Here is a 19,557-nt window from a genome sequence, read left to right as displayed (position 1 = left end):
TGCTATGGATAGGCTCAAGCCTTCATTAAAAAGTAAATAAATACATTAACTGGATGTGTAGGAAAGTGAGACTGAAAGAGACCCCCATTGCATACCCTCCCCACAACCACCCCAGTTTTCCCAGGACATCCCAGAATTACAGAAGCCATCCATCCTGGCTTCTGGTGCCGCCCAAGCTGACTTGCGCAGGAGCATGGCTCCGAAAGATGTGCATCTCCTTCCTTGGAGGTGTTTAAGCAGAGGTTGGATGGCCGTCTATATTGGATGCTTTAGCTGAGATTCCTGCATTGTAGGGGGTTGGACTAGATGACCCTCGGGTCCCTTCCAACTCTACAATTCTATGACCCTGTGGAATGCTGGAGGGTATGCCGTTGATGCTGCTTGCAGCCCAGGCTCTCCCAAATTCATGTGTATTTCCCTGCCGATGGGATCAGTACGGTGCCCTTTGTTTTACATTGTCGTTGGCTCTCCCTACCTACCTTGCGCCTGAGCCTGAAAACTCTGTCCTCCCCGTGTCGTCCTTAAACGGCGCCTCCGAGGTACTTCCAGGGTGAGCTCTGGCCTTGGGGAAAACAACCTTGCTGGAGACTGAGCCCAGCGCAGATCCTTGGTTATAAAAGAACAGATGTTCCGATGCCATCACCCCTGCTAATTGGAATTAAAAAAAGAGGCGCTGTGCCGCATCTCAAATTTCCCAGCCATCTGCGCCAGGGGGAAACAGAACAGGAGGATGCTTTCCTTTGGGAACTTGTGGAGCGGTGGGTGCGAGGGACAGCTGGTGTGTGTGTGTGTGCGTGCTAGAAAGGGAGAGCATGAGCATATGAACACACCAGCTGTCGGGTGTGTTACTATTTTGTGTTGCTTACCCTTGGGAATAAAGGAACACAGTTCTGGCACCAGCTGAGGCTGGTTGCAGCAGTTTTTCGGCACGACCAACGCCTGCGACGGGGAACAGAGTCGTTTCTGCACTTGAGGGTCTGTTTCTCTTACTTACACCATCCAGCACAAAAACTTTGGTATACTAGTATATACCAGCCTCTGCCAACCTGGTGCCATCCTGAGGTCCATGGTCTACAGTTCCCACAATCCCTGATCGTTGGTCATGCTAGCTGGGTGTCAGGGCTGGTTCAGATGCAGGTTGGCACGCCGGACGCAGAGACAAACAGAAAAGTTAACTCTTTATTCTAGGAAAAAGTATGCAAGGCAACAGTGCCTAGAAACAGGACTGGCCCCTATGAAACAGTTGCCAGGACTGAATGTCTTCACCTTCTACTTCCCTCTAAGACTCCTTCCAAGCAGCCTCAAACTATGTTGGACAGGGCAAATCAGTGTTCTTTGTTCTGTGTCCTTGGAGACAAGGGTGGAGAGGAGCTTAGTACAGTAGCAGCAGCAAGCTCCTGGCATGTTTCTGCAGCATCTGTCTTCCTCCTCCTCCTCTGCTTCATCTGCTGAGTCCGAACTGCTTTCTGTACCTGGCTCCTCTTGCTCGCTAAAGCCTGTTGCCTCTTCAGCATCCAACCATTCCTCCCCTTCTTCTCCCTCTGACCTGCCCTCAGTGTCCCACCACCACTCCTCTTCTAAGGCTTCCCTAGGGGGTTCCCTGGCTGGCACCACTCCTCATCAGCCAGCCAGTCCCTGACTGGGGTTGATGGGAGATGGTGCCCGAAACATTTGGATGATGCCAGGTGGGGAGGTCTGCTATAAAGGTCACCCGAAGTCACCCAGGGGACAGCAAGCTATTGATGGCTGCTAGCCATGCTTGCCTCTGCAGTTCAAGGCAGCAAGGCTACTGAATACCAGTCGCTGAAAGAGAGGGCTCTTATGCCTTGAATCCTGCTTGCTGGTTTCCCACAGGCATCTAGTTGGCCCCTGTGAGAACAGGATGCTGGACTCACCCAGCAGGTCTCAACTTATCTTCTTCTTCTTTGGCAATCACTCATAGCCGAGTAAGATTGTCTTCCATAAACACAGTTTTAACAATGAGTCCGTAAGTGACTGTGGAGGCCAATTCTGGATCCACACATCATTCCACAGTGAGGACATTGGTTTCCGGGTGGGAGCTGATCACGGTGTGGATTTGCCAAGCATATCTTCCTCCTAGCATGTTTCTCCCTTGTGTTCTGAGTTTGAGTGTCTTCAAAGCCCACGACACCTTTGGTAAAGGCTGTTCTCCAACTGGGGCGCTCGCAGACCAGTGTTTCCCAACTGTCAGTGTTTATACTACATTTTTTTAGACACTCAGTGACTGATGCTCTAAGTGACTTGTTTCTCATTTTCTGAAAGCCACTTTCTTATCTGGAAACTGTCATTTTCTCTGCATCCTTCTCCACCAGCTGTCAAAATTCCTCTTTGTATGTGTTTGTGTGTGTGCTCTTTTCTCCCAGTGAATAGCTTCGGGGAGGATGAAGACCTGACCACCTCCTCGGACAGCGACGACGAGGTGATCAAGCAGTTTGAGATCTCCGTTTCGCGCTCGCAGAGCTTCCGTTCGGGAGTTTCCGAGAAAGGAACGCAAGCCGGTTCCGAGCGCAGGCCCAAATTCAACCGCTTGCTGTCGAACCATGAAGAGTACAGCTCTGAGGCCTCTGAATGCGAAGGTATTATCCAGCTCTGTCCAAAAAAAGAAACAAAGCAGTCAAACACAAGAGATGGTTTGCTCCGAGAAGTCCAACAAGGATGGACTCAGTTTCTGTGGCTTCGGAGGAAATGGCAAAAGCGGTAAAAAGTGCACTGATGTGCTGGTGCGCGCACACCGTCTTCCCATGACTTGAAAGGATTATCCATTTTGAATCTCAGTTGATAGGTATAGCCTTTCATGATGAGAACATCAAAGGTGTAACAAAACAGTCGGTAACCCAAGAAAAACGCATCTCCCAAGATTCTCTGGGTCAATTTCCCAGAGAACCTTGCAAATGGCAGAGGATTCTGGGAAACATTCTACAGAACACACTCATTTTCCTGCAGGACATTTCCTAGGTCTCTCTTGTACCTGAGGATGAACCTCAACGCTGCCCTTCCTTGCAAGGGAAAATCTTTTCAGGAAAATTTGTTCGCCATTACAGTGGTACCTCAGGTTACATACACTTCAGGTTACATACGCTTCAGGTTACAGACTCTGCTAACCCAGAAATAGTGCTTCAGGTTAAGAACTTTGCTTCAGGATGAGAGCAGAAATTGTGCTCCGGCGGCGTGGCGGCAGCAGGAGGCCCCATTAGCTAAAGTGGTGCTTCAGGTTAAGAACAGTTTCAGGTTAAGTAAGGACCTCCGGAACAAATTAAGTACTTAACCTGAGGTACCACTGTACTGAATTTCTCCCTGGGGAACCCTGCAATCATTGGCTCCCCCACATTCCTATATAGTGGTACCTTGGTTCCCAAACGTCTTGGCTCCCAAACAAATTGGTTCCTGAACGCCGCAAACCCGGAAGTAAGTGTTCCGGTTTGCAAACATTTTTTATAAGCTGAACATCGTTTCGGCTGTCGGCATTGTTTCTGGGGCCCACCAGCCAATCAGAAGCTGTGCCTTGGTTTGCAAACATTTTGGAAGTTGAACGGACTTCCAGAATGGATTGAGTTCAGGAACCAAGGTACTACTGTACAACGTTGCCAAGGGAACCCCGAGATTTTACAGAACACAGTTTTCACCCACCTAGTCTACAGGATTCAACCATCCCAACTGAATCCCTCAAACTGCATTCCGTAATAATAGCCAACATCCTGGCTTCAGACCAAATCCACAAGGCACGGTGGGGAGGCAAACTTTGTGTGGGAAGTGTGTAATGTAACTTCTCACTAGAAAGGCACGTCTTCTATTCTGAAAAGCCTGCGGCGCTTTTTTATTTACTCTTTACATTTATAAAACCTGCCTTTTCAGCCCACCGCTCCGACGTGCCCCAAATGTATATATATCAATCGTGTCCTTGTTGATTTCGGAGCTGCAATCTGCCGCGTGAGCCGAGTCCTGTTTGATTTTAGCAGAGCTGGGAGCCATCATAAGCAAAAGCGTTTGGTTGGGGGAGTGGGGGAAATGCCATCTGGACCCGTTCTTGCCTAAGAACGGGACCATGTGGTTTTCAACCTAAATGCACACTTTTAACTTGGCTGGAAGCCCCATTGAACCGACTGGGCTTGTGAAGATGCACAGGGCCAAACTACCGTATTTTTCGCTCTATAAGACGCACCAGACCACAAGACGCACCTAGTTTTTGGAGGAGGAAAACAAGAAAAAAAAATATTCTGAATCTCAGAAGCCAGAACAGCAAGAGGGATCGCTGCTCAGTGAAAGCAGCAATCCCTCTCGCTGTTCTGTCTTCTGGGATAGCTGCGCAGCCTGCATTCGCTCCATAAGACGCACACACATTTCCCCTTACTTTTTAGGAGGGAAAAAGTGAGTCTTACAGAGCAAAAAATATGGTATAAAGCTGTGCTGATTCCAGCAGGGCTTTCATAGGCTGCTGACTTGAGCGCAGCTGAAACTGTTAAGTGTCTTGGCACCCCTGCAGAGTTTTGCCCAAGGAAAGGCTTCCCATTATTCCTGGGTGGCTTCTTCCATCTCCCTGCCTTGCCCCTCTCCTCTAGCAAATGAAGGATGGTAAATGTGTGGTGTGGGAGAAATAATTCAGAGCAGAGGAGCGGGAAGCTTTTTCAGCTGCAGGGCTGCTTCTGGGCAACTTCCAAGAACCATAGAATTGCAGAGTTGGAAGGGACCCCCCAAGGTCATCTACTCCAGCCCCCCGGCAATGCAGGGATCTTGCCCTAATTGGGACTCGAACCCGCAGCACTGCGATTGAGAGCCTTGTGCTCTACCGGCTGAGCAAAGACAAAAGTGGGCATAGCAGCAAGTGTACATCTTACCTTAGTAGCGCATGTGGGTTTCTGCACTCCCCTGCCTCTTTCATAGAATCATGGAATCGTAGCATTGGAAGGGACCCCAAAGGTCATCCAGTCCAACCCCATGCAATGCAGGAATCTCAGCTGAAGCATCCAAGACAGATCCATCCAGACAAGCAAGAGACATTATCGGAGTTCATGGGCACATCTAGCCAGGCAAAAACATGGAAGGAGGGTGCATAGTGGGGCCAGTGAAGGATGTGGCCTGGAGAGAAGTCCAAGAGCCAAGTGCAGAGGTCTAGAGGGCCACATTCAGCCTCTGGGCCCGAGGCTCTCCTTCCCTGATATAGAGAAACAGGGTGTTCTGATTACCGTATTTTTCACTCTATAGGACACACCGGACTATAGGACACACCGGACCATAGGAGGGGGAGAACAGGAAAAAAAAAATCTCCCCCTCTCTGCGCAGCGCCCCTTCAGCGAAGCGGCAGGAGAAACGGAGCCCCTTCCATTTCTCCTCCCGCTTCGCTGAAGGGGCGCTGCGCAGAGAGGGAAAACTTGTTGATTTCAAGCCTTGTCATTCAGAGGCATTTGGCACTCTCCAGGTGCCCGGCTTGATTCCTTGTTGGCCTCCCCCGTCAGCGACTCCCGGCAAGACAAGGCGAGGTCTTTATCGGCCGATCCTTCTTCAAACGTGAGAAGAACACAGCCACTCCTCCTCCCTCACTCCCTGCCATCCCCAGGGAGGGGAAAGAGACAGACAGAAATGTATTTACATGCCTTTATTTCTGTCTTTCCTCAGTGCAGAGAACAACATGTCTGCACCCTCTTTACAGCCACAGCAGAGAGAGAATAACTCCACCCATGTACTTCCAGTACAGGGTCATGTGACACTCTGAGCTAACATCCGGTGCTCAGTGCACATAATAGACTGTCCCTTCTTCCCACGGTACAGTCCCAAAACATCAACATCCTGTTTGGCTTTCCAGCCATCTGGAGCACTCAGCAGCATTGCTCCTTTTTCGTAACAACCTCCCCCAAAAGAATCAATGCGTGTTGCGGCAAGCAAAGCGTGATCCAGAGAAGAAAACAAACAGTTGTTATACACATAACACTCCCCTGTTGTTTCAGTTCCACCCTTGGAACTACCCGCCACTGGTTTTCCCAGTGTACCTCTCTGGTTGTCTGGCTTCCAAGGAATGAGTGCATCTGCATTACCTTGGCTAGCAACTCTCTGTTGTGTCTTTGTCTCTGACTTAGACACAGCTCCAACCTGTCCTCGGTTGTTTACAACAGCACATGCAACAGCTAAATTAGCATACTCTTCTGAGTACCTTTTGCGTGGTTCACCCTTTGTGACTCTCTCAGACCTGCGTATGAGGTGCTGATCCTCTCTGCTCACTGGTTCTGTCTCAGGACTCTTAGGAGAACCAGTTCCAACAGCAAACAGTGGTTCATCCTTCACCTGTGAAGGTCTATCCATTGTGTGAGACTTCCTCTCAATGACTGTGACAACAGAGCTCTCTGAGCTATCACTGTCACTCTCAGTACCACTGTACTCTGTGAAATCATCATCATCATCTGAATCGTCCTCTGTGGGAAATGTGTGCACTATGACTCTCTCCTTTTCAGGAGCACTCTCTAGAAATTTTGTAAGAATCACCTGACCAGATTCAGACAAAATTACTCTGTAGAGACCCTTTTCATATCCCACAAAAATGCCTCTGGCATTCTTTACTCCACCTGGAGCTTCTGTCCTCACATGAGACCCAAAAACCCTGAAATGGGCAACAGAAGGTTTTCTCCGGAACAGTTTCTCAAAAGGAGAACTTCCCAACTCTTTTGAAACCTTTCTCACCCACGCATGACAAAGCGACATGAGTGACTCCGCCCAGAACTCATGTGGCAAATGTGAACTAAGCAATTGCGCATTCATTCCCTTTTGCAATTCTTTGTTCACTTTTACACAGACACCCCTGTTCCACGCTTCCGCTGAAACAGCAACCTTGTGTCTAATTCCTTTCTTCTGCAGGAACCTCTGGAAATCCTGTAAAAGAAAAATCTGCTTCTCATCTGTCAAAAGACAATCAATGTTAGCATCATGCATATCTTTAACTTTGTCACAAAACTCCTGAAACCTTTCCAAGGCTTCCTGTGGTTTCTTTAACACATAAACCCAGACAAAGTTAGAGAAATGATCCACACACACAAGATAAAATCTTGCATTGCCTCTAGATGGTTCTAGAGGACCAATCACATCAGCATACACCCGCTGAAACGCTCTGTCGACCCTGGCCACCTTCTTGGCGCTCGTTTTGGTCACACCTGCAAGAGAAATCATGTTAGACTCAGAATTACATTCCATGTAATCACTTTGGTCAAAAGTCAACAAATACAGTCCATCTTTCTGTCTGGCAGAAAGATATAACTCTCCATCTTTGAAGATCTCGCAGCTCTTATCATCATAGGACAGTCTCAGTCCTTTCTTTGCAATCTGCGAAACACTCAGCAGATTGAACTTCAGTTCAGGAACCAAGTAAACATTGTTTATTGTCAAGTTCAGACTCTTAAGATAGACAGTCCCTTTTCCGGTCGCTTCCAGCTTCTGACCGTTGGCTTGTTCCACAGCGAAGCTTTGCTTCTTAAACGTCGAAAAGAGTCCTCTGTGCGGGGACATATGAAAATTACATCCAGTGTCAATTACAAACGAGTTCCAAACATCTGGCGTGGTTCCTTTCGCCATCAGAGCCCTTGCAGGTTCCACCATAGACTTGGTATGACCTTTGCCTGCTGCCTCAGGATTTGCTGAGCGGCCCTTCGCTCCTTTCGGCTGGCATGGCTTCTTGCAGCTCCGCTGAAGATGCCCAGTCTGTCCACAATTGTAGCATCGGACAACGTTCAAAGCTACAGCATCCTCTCCAGTAGCAACATCAGTGGGGGAATTAGAACTCCGTTCTTCCCTCCCCCTGTCCTTGGCATCCATTTTGAATCCAAGCCTCAGCTCTCCACTCTCGAGCTAGTTAAATCCCAAAAGCTCCTTTTGAGCTGTCTTTCTGCCTCTCTCTCAGGCAGGCAATTCTCAAAGCTGTCTCAAAGTCAAAACAACTTTCGCTTTCCCGGCTCTGACTGAGCCAGCCCCAGGTGTCAGTAGTTTTCCACTGTCCGACTGTCGTTGCTTAGCAACCTTCCCCGGGACGGGAATCCTTATCTCACCACAGGAATTTCTGGTATGCAAGCCTTTCTTTCAGAGCTTGTTTTGCCAAACGCAGCTCTCTCGTGAACCAGAGAATAAATCAATCTGCATTCACACTTTTAGCCCGATATTCAGCATACCTTTTTGGGGCTCCGTTGCTTGGAAAACACCCCCTCTTGGGGCCAGCCGTCTGTTCAGCTTCTGGCTGCAATTGCAGACGTTATCTTCTTTCCTTGGTGCAGAGGATGGCACACGATTCATCAACCTCTCACCTCTCATGCTGATTTCTATGGATCAGATAACCAGCAGCGTCTGCTACCATATGTTGATTTCAAGCCTTGTCATTCAGAGGCATTTGGCACTCTCCAGGTGCCCGGCTTGATTCCTTGTTGGCCTCCCCCGTCAGCGACTCCCGGCAAGACAAGGCGAGGTCTATATATCTGTAAATACATTTCTGTCTGTCTCTTTCCCCTCCCTGGGGATGGCAGGGAGTGAGGGAGGAGGAGTGGCTGTGTTCTTCTCACGTTTGAAGAAGGATCGGCCGATAAAGACCTCGCCTTGTCTTGCCGGGAGTCGCTGACGGGGGAGGCCAACAAGGAATCAAGCCGGGCACCTGGAGAGTGCCAAATGCCTCTGAATGACAAGGCTTGATATCAACATATGGTAGCAGAGGATGGTTATATGTTGATATCAAGCCTTGTCATTCAGAGGCATTTGGCACTCTCCAGGTGCCCGGCTTGATTTCTTGTTGGCCTCCCCCGTCAGCGACTCCCGGCAAGACAAGGCGAGGTCTTTATCGGCCGATCCTTCTTCAAACGTGAGAAGAACACAGCCACTCCTCCTCCCTCACTCCCTGCCATCCCCAGGGAGGGGAAAGAGACAGACAGAAATGTATTTACATGCCTTTATTTCTGTCTTTCCTCAGTGCAGAGAACAACATGTCTGCACCCTCTTTACAGCCACAGCAGAGAGAGAATAACTCCACCCATGTACTTCCAGTACAGGGTCATGTGACACTCTGAGCTAACATCCGGTGCTCAGTGCACATAATAGACTGTCCCTTCTTCCCACGGTACAGTCCCAAAACATCAACATCCTGTTTGGCTTTCCAGCCATCTGGAGCACTCAGCAGCATTGCTCCTTTTTCGTAACAAAACTGTGCAGCGCCTCTCCAGCGAAGCAAAGCCTGGAGAGCAAGAGGGATCGGTGTGCACCGACCCCTCTCGCTCTCCAGGCTTCAGGCACTCCTGCTGTGCTCCGAAGACTTGCAGATAGCTGCCTGAAGCCCCCAGAGCGCAGCGGGAGTTCCCTGCGCTCCGGGGGCTTCAGGCGGCTTCAGCAAAAGCAACGCGAAGCCTCCGGAGCGCGGGGGGAGCTCTCCTTCTGTGCTTTGGAGGCTTCGCGTTGCTATCGCTGAAGCCAAGGAGCCTGCATTCGCTCCATAGGACGCACACACATTTCCCCTTCATTTTTGGAGGGGAAAAGTGCGTCCTATAGAGCCAAAAATACGGTAGATTCATATCCCGCCTTTTCTCCAAGGAGATCAAGGTGGTGTACAAATTTCTCCCCCTCTCCATTTTATCCTTACGACAACCCTGTGAGGTAGGAAGATAGTGGCTGGCTCAAGGCCACCCAGTGTGGGGATTTGAACCCTGGCCGCCAGGTTCTAGTCAGTCCCTCTAACCACTCCTGGCCTGTTGGCATCCTTCTGTCTTGAGAGACAATGGAGTGCGCCTCCAAGGGGGAAAGCAAACTGCTGTGTTAGCAGCGCGGAAGTGACTTCCTTGCGGTACAAACCTGGGCAGAGGGTCTGGAGGTCCTGGGCTGCCCAGACTACAAGACCCTCCTCCAGCCTCTCTGATGTGGTCCGAAGGAAAGCAGAGCAAGACGTTGGGCACCAGCTTGGCCGCAGGAGTTTCTGGAAGGCAGGCGCGATGGGTTGTGCCCAACAACTTGCAATCATGGTGGGGAGCATGGAGGGTGAAAATTGTCCTCTTCACCTCCCGCCCTACCTAGTGGGCCAGTGCTTGCTTGGGGGCAGCACAATACAATATGATACAATACAATACAATACAATACAATACAATACAATACAATACAATATGATATGATATGATATGATACAATACAATACGATACAATACGATAATCTTTGTTGTCATTGTCCCATACAGAACAACGAAATTGAAAAAATCTACATCAGACATTCAAAAACCAACAAGCCTGCTATCCCAGCTATCCCAACCTGGTTAACCCCCTAAAAACTCTGATACCCCATAATTAAATACTATATACCGTATTTTTCGCTCTATAAGACGCACTTTCCCCCTCCTAAAAAGTAAGGGGAAATGTGTGTGCATCTTATGGATCGAATGCAGGCTGTGCAGCTATCCCTGAAGCCAGGAGAGCGAGAGGGATCAGTGCGCAGTGATCCCTCTTGCTATTCTGACTTGGCTTCGCTGGAGAGGCGCTGTGCAGAGAGCGAGAGAATTTCTTTTTCTTGTTCTCCTCCTCTAAAACTAGGTGCGTCTTATGGTCAGGTGCATCTTATAGAGCGAAAAATATGGTGCTCCCACAGAGACTACCTTACACCGCGTTTAAAACCCAAATTGCATTTGGATAGAAACTGTTTCTCAGACGGCTAGTCCTAGTCTTTATAACCCTGTACCTTCTTCCAGAACGAGGGTTGCTCCCTCAGTATTGGAGGGAGGGCTCAACCCTCTGGCTACAAATATTGAGGGGGCTGAAGCCCCTTCTGCCCCCTATAGTTGGCATCGCTGCCAGAATGAGACGTACAAGGCACCATCGCACTATCTTAGGGACTCCACTCTGGATTTGTGTAGCCTTTTCTTCTCCCGAAGATGTCACGCAAGGCAGCAGAGGTTCTCCACACGACTTCCATGTACATGATGCACATGCTTTCAAACAGCTGCTCATCACTCACCCTACATTTTCAGGTGTGCACTTCAAAACAAAACTCCTTGGGTTTTGTGCGAAGAGGCCCTTCGGTTGGTTCCCAAGGGAGAAGCTGGTTTGGCTCCTTCGTTGCCATTCCGTTGGAAAGAGGTGTTCTTCCTTTGAAGGCTCAGGATTCCCAAATCCCTCATGCATAGTTATCACTTCTAGGCCCTGTGATGCAGGGGATTAAAGCATCTGCACACTTGAGGGATAAAGAAACGGCTGGTCTTACCCCCCCCCCCGACGAAATTATTTTTCTCTCTGCTCTTAAAATGTGCTAGATCTCGACGGGTTCAGCCAACTGAGTTACCAAGACAACCTCTCTTATCACGAAGATGACCATCTATCCCTCGACTCCAGAACGGCGTCGGAGAGCAGGGGCTCTGGGCAGCCCAAAGACCCCGGGGTGGAGGTCAGCGCGACGCCCAGCCTCAGCCGGCAAGAGACAGAAGGGAGCTTGGAAATGGAGACGGCTTTTAGCAATCAAGGATTCGAAGGGAACGACGCCACGGACAGCTCGTCGGCCTGGAGCCCGGAGGTAAGAAGAAAGCAGTTGTTCTTGCAACGTGGAGGTTGTTTCATTCCTTCTTAGATGTGTTCTCTAGGGTGGCTGCATTACCATGTTTTAATGTCATGAAATGAGTTAATTAATGAAAGAGCACTGTAATATTGGGATTTGTTGTTTAGTCGTTGAGTCTTGTCCAACTCTTCATGACCCCATGGACCAGAGCACGCCAGGCACTCCTGTCTTCCACTGCCTCCCGCAGTTTGATCAAACTCAATATTGGGATACCTCTCCTTTTTAGGAACGTCTTGTGCGCTCACAGCCTGGAAGGTTGTGGGTGTTAGGTCCATTTGGTATGAATGGATAATGTGTAGTTGCAGTTATGGAAAGCCCATATAGAAGATATCTGAAGGCAGTCCTGTACAGTGGACACTTGGGTTGCAAACGTGATCTGTGCAGGATGCACGTTCGCAACCCACAGCGTTTGCAACCCGCAGCGGCGCGTCTACGCACACGCAGGTTGTGATTCGGCGCTTCTGCGCATGCGCAAACCGCAATTTAGCGCTTCTGCACATATGCAACTGCCGAAACCCAGAAGTAACCCGTTCCGGTACTTCCGGGTTTTGGCGGGTCCGTACCCCCAAAAAACACAGCCTGAAGCATCTGTAACCCGAGCTATGACTGTGTAGGGAAGTTTCTAATGTCTGATGTTTTATTCTGCTTTTCTATTTGTTGGAAGCTGCTCAGAGTGGCTGGGGCAACCCAGTCAGATGGAGGGGGTACAAATAAAATCATCATCATCATCATCATAAAAATATCCCACCCATTTGACTGGGTTGCACCAACCACTCTGGGCGGCTTCCAACATATATAAAAACATAGTAAAACATTGAACATTAATAAACTTCTCTATACAGGGCTGCCTTCAGATAACTCCTAAAGGTGGTTGTTGTTGTTGTTATTAATATGGAATGCTTTTTGACTACTACTATTATTTATCTAGCACCACCAATATGCATGGTGGCAAAGCTATAGCTTCACTGTACATCATCTGCTTTGAATGCCCAAGGCCTTGGGTTCAATTCCTGGCACCTTCAGGAGAGATGCCAGGGCCAGGAGACACTTTATGCTCACCCACACTTCCATTTGCCCTGCAGTTTCTTCCGTTTGGTCCATGACTTCTTGGCAGGGGTTCTAGAAGACTTTCCTTTGCGCCACTGCTTTCCCCGGAAAGACCCGAGGTTTACCGCTATATCGGAACGAGAGTCGATCTGCAGAACACCCGATTGACATTTGTTCTGATTCAGCCGTAAACAGTGGGTTTCCCCAGGGAAAGTGGTGGGACAGAAAGAAAACCCTCTTGGGTGAGCCCTTCCTGTCTGAACGCTTGGAAAGACCCTGCCAATCAGTGTAGGTAGATGGACCTATCGTCTGACCTTATATATAAGGCAGCTGCAAACCCTGCCTGCTCAGCCGCCGAGAACGTGGCGTCCATCACTTCGATTCATGCAGTGACTCTTACACAGGCATAGGCAAACTCGGCCCTCCAGATGTTTTGAGACTACAATTCCCACCATCCCTGACCACTGGTCCTGTTAGCTAGGGATGATGGGAGTAGTAGTCCCAAAACATCTGGAGGGCTGACTTTGCCTGCTTTTACAGAACACGTTTGCCTGCCAGAATCCTTTTCCAGATAAGGATGTTGTAGCAATCGCTATGAAGGGGATTGGGAAACGAGGGCTTTCAAGGCTTTATAAAATTCTGCAGCTGCAGATACTTCTCTCCCCTCCACATGCTTGACAGCTATTATTGAAATACGTCAGTTTGCAGTTTTTTTTAACATAAAATCTTTCCGGCAGATTCAGATTACCAAGCAAAAGTATGGTCTCCTGAACATAATGCTAAGCCCATGGTTATCATTAACCATAGTTAACAAAGTTAAAATGGCGGCACTTGGCAGATGGCTACTTAGAATTTGGTTTGTTCCCTACAAGCCGGGAATATCTGCTTTTCACTAGTGGCTCTGAAGGTTTGAGTCATTGATGGCTCCTTAACCGTAGTTAAGGCACTTGATAATCTAGCACCCCCTAGTGGCTGGAAATTCTGCCCCCTCTGAATACCACCCTGGTAGCAAGATGGCTGTCCTCTGTCCTCAGCTCTTCCTCCTCCTCTTCCTTCTGTGTTGATAGATTTTTTTTCTTGTACCTATAGCACCCGGAACAACAACAACAACAACAAAACTTTATTAGCAAAGCCAACAGGCCACAGCTGTACAAGAGTTAAAAGTAGAAAATAGAGATAAAAGGAAGAAAAGAACAGGCAAAAGGTGGTCCGTCGGATGAACAAGTCTGTCACTCAGATGGTGGCCCTCAGTTTCGCAGCTCTCTCGATGTACCTCGCGACCTTCTCTGTTATCTGACTTCCCGTATCAGATAATAGAAAATACAGTGTAATGTCTCATGAACGGCCGGGGTTGGAGAGAATGAGTGGAGTAATAATCTCATTCCTTAGGTCTTTGTAGAGGGGGCAAGAAAGAAGGACGTGAGACACTGTTTCCGTGTTACCATCTCCACATGGGCAGAGTCGTTTTTCAAATGGAGTCTTTTGGTAACGACCTTCGAGTACAGCAGAGGGGAGAACATCCCATCTAGCCAATGTAAAGGCACGTCTGTATTTCGGGATGGTTAGTTTAGACAAGTATGAAGCTGGAGAGTCAAAATGAGAAGGGGGAAAGTAGGTATACCATGGGCACAGTTTCTTTAAGATGGTCAGGTTGTTTTGTCGTTCGATGTCTTTCAGGCGCTGGCCTATTAGACTCTTTGCTTTGATGAGGCCCATTGATAATAGGGACTGTGAGTGCAGACCGCATGTAAGGAGTTTTTGATGCACGGTTTTGAACCACTTGCTTTTGTGAGAGTCTTGCATTACTAAAGGCAGTAGACCAGGTGGATTCAGATTAAGACGCAGCCAATAGTTGAATGTTCTCTGCCATGTCCGAGTTTCCACAGATGGAAGGCAGGCCTCGAGTCTTAATGCTGCGTTTGGAACACAGGAGGGGACACCGAGAATCTGCCTTAGAAATTTAATCTAGCACCCCCTAGTGGCTGGAAATTCTGCCCCCTCTGAATACCACCCTGGTAGCAAGATGGCTGTCCTCTGTCCTCAGCTCTTCCTCCTCCTCTTCCTTCTGTGTTGATAGATTTTTTTTCTTGTACCTATAGCACCCGGAAGCAGTCTGATATGTTTCAGATCCACTCTGTTTCATTCCAGTTCAATCTGTTATTCGGGTTTGAAGATGCCCTGTTAAATCTCAAGTTCTGTTTCCACCTCATTGACAATAATGGGGAATCTAAAACAGCTGCAACATCTTCCTTTTTTACTTAAGTGGATGAAATTTTCAGGCAAAGGAGCACCTGCCATTTTCTGTGTGTCACATCCACCCAGAGGTCTTTGTGCAGGAAAATATATACCCTCCCTAAATTTTTTTAGTGCCTACCACAGCTGATGAACATTGTGGGCCTGGTTGCCCTTTCTGAGGGGATGAAGCCTACAAAGATGAGTGCAGCAGTTCTCCTGCAAGGGCTCGTGTTACAATTTCAAAGCGGGAAAATAGAGATCCACGTTTCCTCCTCTCTCTTTTTTTTTTTGCAAGGGGACATGGGGCCTCCCACGTGTCAGAATTTCTCTGTGGCTTTTCAAGTCTTCCTGTGCTTCCCCTGTAAAACCAGTGTCAGAGATTAAAAAGAGGAATGCGGGGAGACTTGCAAAGCACTCTTTGAAGCAGCCTCCACCCCTTCCTTTAAAAGAGCCTGTTTCAAAGGGTGCTTTTGGCTTTGCTTGCAAAATATGCCTCTTTTTCTCCCTTCCCCTTCATTTGAAAGAGGAGGGGATTTCTCCAGTCCTCTGCCTTTGCTTGAGATATTGGAAATTAGAAGGTAAGGAGGAGACATGCAAAGACCTTTGCAAGTCTCCCCCTTCCCTTCCGTTTTAAATCCTCACCCTCTCACGGATCTGCTCCCATCTCTCAGCTGTGCTCATCAGCCAATGAGCAGAGATTAAATCCTGCTGCCTAGGCTGCAGGATTCTCTTCCTACAATTCGTTATGAATTATAAGATGCAGAGGTAGATGGGTGTGTGTGTTTAACCAGCTTAATTGTACTCAAATCTTACAATACTTGTCTGTTTATTTATTGCTATATATCCCACCTTTTCCTCCAAGGAGCTTGGTAGCATACACGGTCCTTCCCCTCCTCATCTGATCCCCACAACATCCCTGTAAAGTAGGTCAGGCTGAGAGGCCGTGACTGGCCTAAGATCACCCAGTGAGCTTCATGACTGAGCGGGGATTTGAACACGGGTGGTGCTGTGGTCTAAACCACTGAGCCTAGGGCTTGCCGATCAGAAGGTTGGCGGTTCGAATCCCTGCAACGGGGTGAGCTCCCGTTGCTCAGTCCCTGCTCCTGCCCACCTAGCAGTTCAAAAGCACGTCAAAGTGCAAGTAGATAAATAGGTACCACTTCGGTGGGAAGGTAAACGGCGGTTCCATGCGCTGCTCTCGTTCGCCAGAAGCAGCTTAGTTATGCTGGCTACATGACCCAGAAGCTGTCTGTGGACAAATGCCGGCTCCCTCGGCCAGTAAAGCGCTGCAACCCCAGAGTCGTCCGTGACTGGACTTAACAGTCAGGGGTCCCTTTACCTTTACCTTTTACCTCCCAGGTCCCAATCCAACGTTCTAACCACTACACCACACTACTTCACCACCCAGCCTTTTTTTTAAAAAAAGAAAGGTTTGCCGTAGGTTTAAGTGCTGTGTACAGTCCTGGCTTGTAAACTAGGATTCAACTGTGGGTTGCAGTGTTGATTTGTAAGTAGCGCTTAAACCAGTTCCCTGGTTTGGATGTCGCCGGAATCTGCAATTTTAACAAACCAAGAAGACGAGCCACGGGGGGAGCCCTGAAGCTTGTTGCTTGTTCCATCACCAGCACACAATGGTTTGTTGGGCTAAACAAAAAGCAGCGAAGTTGGATTTCATTCAGCCTTCTCTGAGTAGCTTGTCTGGCTGCATTGTGGGGCTGAGATAAAAGGCTGCCTCTGCTATTCTTATATTCTAAAAATATTCCCGGTATCTTAAAACTCCATTCAAACACCCACTTATTTGGATTTTTAAATTTTTTATTTTAAAAGAACCCTTCGCTTTTGATGGTGGAACCACAAAAACCATTTCAGGGCCATTCCCGTAATTGCTTGCTTTGTTAGATGGATATTGCTTTTCTCCTTTTCCTCTTATTTGCTTATTTTTTTTCTTCCACCACACGTATATAAATTCAGTTGTTGTATTGGGAGTGGATTGCAGTGAAGGATGTATTCAGCTAAATCTAATGCCGATGACATCTTTCCGCCGGGCTCAAAGGAAGAACATTGTTTGAGCTCGGAAGAGAGTTGTTCAGTCTGCACAGCCTTGGAAAATGAATGCGTTCAGCAAGCATTTCCAAGGAGCAGAATTATGAAACAGGATGGGAAGAATGCCAAGCATTTTGGTGCTCCAACCAGAAGAGGCAGGTACGTCAGGCACAGGTTGTCTGTTCCTTACATCGCAGGTAACTCTGGCCAGAAGGAAGGAGCTGCTCACAGCCAAAACCCAAATTACTTAAGCCAATGAGTTACGTCGCTTTCAAACATGGCAAAATATTCACCCCACCCCATGTGATGGGGGATCATGGGGATTTAGAGGGGGTAAGAAGAGTCCGAAGAATTGATGCTTTTGAATTATAGTGCTGGAGGAGACTCTTGAGAGTCCCATGAACTGCAAGAAGATCAAACCGATCCATTCTTAAGGAAACCAGCCCTGAGTGCTCACTGGAAGGACAGATCCTGAAGCTGAGGCTCCAATACTTTGGCCACCTCATGAGAAGAGAAGACTCCCTGGAAAAGACCCTGATGTTGGGAAAGATGGAGGGCACAAGGAGAAGGGGACGACAGTGGACGAGATGGTTGGATAATGTTCTTGAAGCTACCAGCATGAGTTTGACCAAACTGCGGGAGGCAGTGGAAGACAGGAGTGCCTGGCGTGCTCTGGTCCAGGGCGTCACAAAGAGTCGGACACGACTGAACAACTAAACAACAACAACAACAAGAAGAAGAGTCCTGCTGGATGAGACCAAAGGTCTCTCTCCCCATCCCCCACCCCCACAGGTCAACACAGACTGGTGGGCAGGACAAGTGCCCTGCCAAAGTCCTTTGTCAGTGCTCCCCAAGTGCCTGGCAAAATACTTGCTCTTGGGTCCTTGGGCTACTGCAGAAAAAGGGGTTTAGCCAGCCCTTTGTTTTATGCTCGAAGAGCTTATACCCTTTAACATTCATCCGGTGAAAATAGGGACGTTTTTTCTTCTTCTTTTTGTGTACAGTGACACCTCGGGTTACATACGCTTCAGGTTACATACGCTTCAGCTTACAGACTCTGCTAACCCAGAAATAGTACCTCGGGCTAAGAACTTTGCTTCAGGATGAGAACAGAAATTGTGCTGCAGCGGTACGGCAGCAGCAGGAGGCCCCATTAGCTAAAGTGGTGCTTCAGTTTAAGAACAGTTTCAGGTTAAGAACGGACTTCTGGAACGAATTAAGTACTTAACCCGAGGTACCACTGTAATTTTTATTAAATTTTCTGTTTTGCATTTCAGAATATTCATTTCTACAACCTTAAAATATAAATGACTTCCCTTCTTCTCGTTCCATGGTTCATTTCGTATAACATAAATCCTTGCATACAGTCGTACCTTGGCAGTTGAGCACCTTGCGATTCGAACGTTTTGGCTCCTGAACACCGCAAACTCGGAAGTGAGTGTTCTGGTTTGCAAACGTTCTTTTGGAACCTGAACGTCCAACGCAGATTCCGCGGGTTCCAATTGGCTGCAGCAGAACCCTCAGCGCTGGACCTCAAGTGTCTGGGCTGAATGATGGGGGTGGAGATGCTCCTTCAGGTATACTGGACCGGGGCCATTTAGGACTTTAACGGTCAGCACCAACACTTTGAATTGTGCTCAGAAACGTGTTGTTGTTGTTGTTGTTTAGTCGTTTAGTCGTGTCCGACTCTTCGTGACCCCATGGACCAGAGCACGCCAGGCACTCCTGTCTTCGCTCGGAAACGTACTGGGAGCCAGTGTAGGTCTTTCAGGACCAGTGTTATATGGTCTCGGAGGCTGCTCCCAGTCACCAGTCTAGCTGCTGCATTCTGGATTAGTTGCAGTTCTCCAGGTCACCTTCAAAGGTAGCCCCATGTAGAGCGCATTGCAGTAGTCTATGCGGGAGATAACCAGAGCATGCGCCACTCTGGCAAGACAGTCCGCGGGCAGGTAGGGTCTCAGCCTGTGTACCAGATGGAGCTGGTAAACAGCTGCCCTGGACACAGAATTGACCTGCGCCTCCATGGACAGCTGCAAGTCCAAAATGACTCCCAGGCTGCGCACCTGGTCCTTCAGGGGCACAGTTACCCCATTCAGGACGAGGGAGAGGCCATGGGATGATCCCTCACTGCCGCAGCTGCTCAGGACAGGTGCCAGCTCACCCACCTCCCCGAACTCTTGGTGGTGGCACTGGCAGGGGAAATAGGGACATTCTGGGATCAAATCAGAAGCCAGGATGGATTTTGTAATTCCAGGGCTGTTCCTGGAAAATAGGGACACTTGGAAGGTGTGAGAGCTCTGAGCTTGCAAAACCCTTAGTGAATCCCTTCCCAAACACCCGGCAGCCAGCTGGCAATCAAGGCAACGTGGAAACAATTAAAACAGCGATCAGCAGCAGGAAAACATCAAGATGATTTTAAACAAATCAAGGTTAAAAAGCATCAGTGGAAACAAAAGCCGTTAAGCTTGGGTAGGCTTGCTCTAGTCCTTGAATGTCCTGTTCTTTTCAGCGCGTGCTCATGTTTAAATAGAAAGGAGGGGTCTCTATAGCAACTCTTTCTAGTCTGAGATTAAAGAGCACCTTCGAACAGGAAACACATGCACCCAGGAAGCTGAACACCTGACTGTCTATCTGTCTCTCTCTCTCTCTTCCCTCCCACCCTGGTTTTGTTT

The 19,557-nt window shown here is 48.5% G+C and overlaps 1 protein-coding gene across 1 annotated transcript in view; it reads left to right on the top strand.

Annotated features, from left to right (window-relative positions):
- The first annotated feature begins 2,252 nt into the window (after positions 1-2,252).
- The window catches only part of SYT16 (synaptotagmin 16), a 35,001-nt gene continuing 17,696 nt past the window's right edge, over positions 2,253-19,557 (top strand). The window contains exons 1-2 of the mRNA XM_083616719.1: positions 2,253-2,597; positions 11,262-11,518. Of these exons, the coding sequence (XP_083472845.1) occupies positions 2,354-2,597; positions 11,262-11,518 (501 nt within the window). The 5' untranslated portion in view covers positions 2,253-2,353. The remainder of the gene's footprint in view (positions 2,598-11,261; positions 11,519-19,557) is intronic.

This window comes from Podarcis filfolensis, assembly GCF_964270895.1.
Source record: "Podarcis filfolensis genome assembly, chromosome: 1".
NCBI lineage: Eukaryota > Metazoa > Chordata > Lepidosauria > Squamata > Lacertidae > Podarcis > Podarcis filfolensis.
Note: the sequence above shows the minus strand (reverse complement) of the source record. Positions and strands in the feature narration are given on the sequence as shown.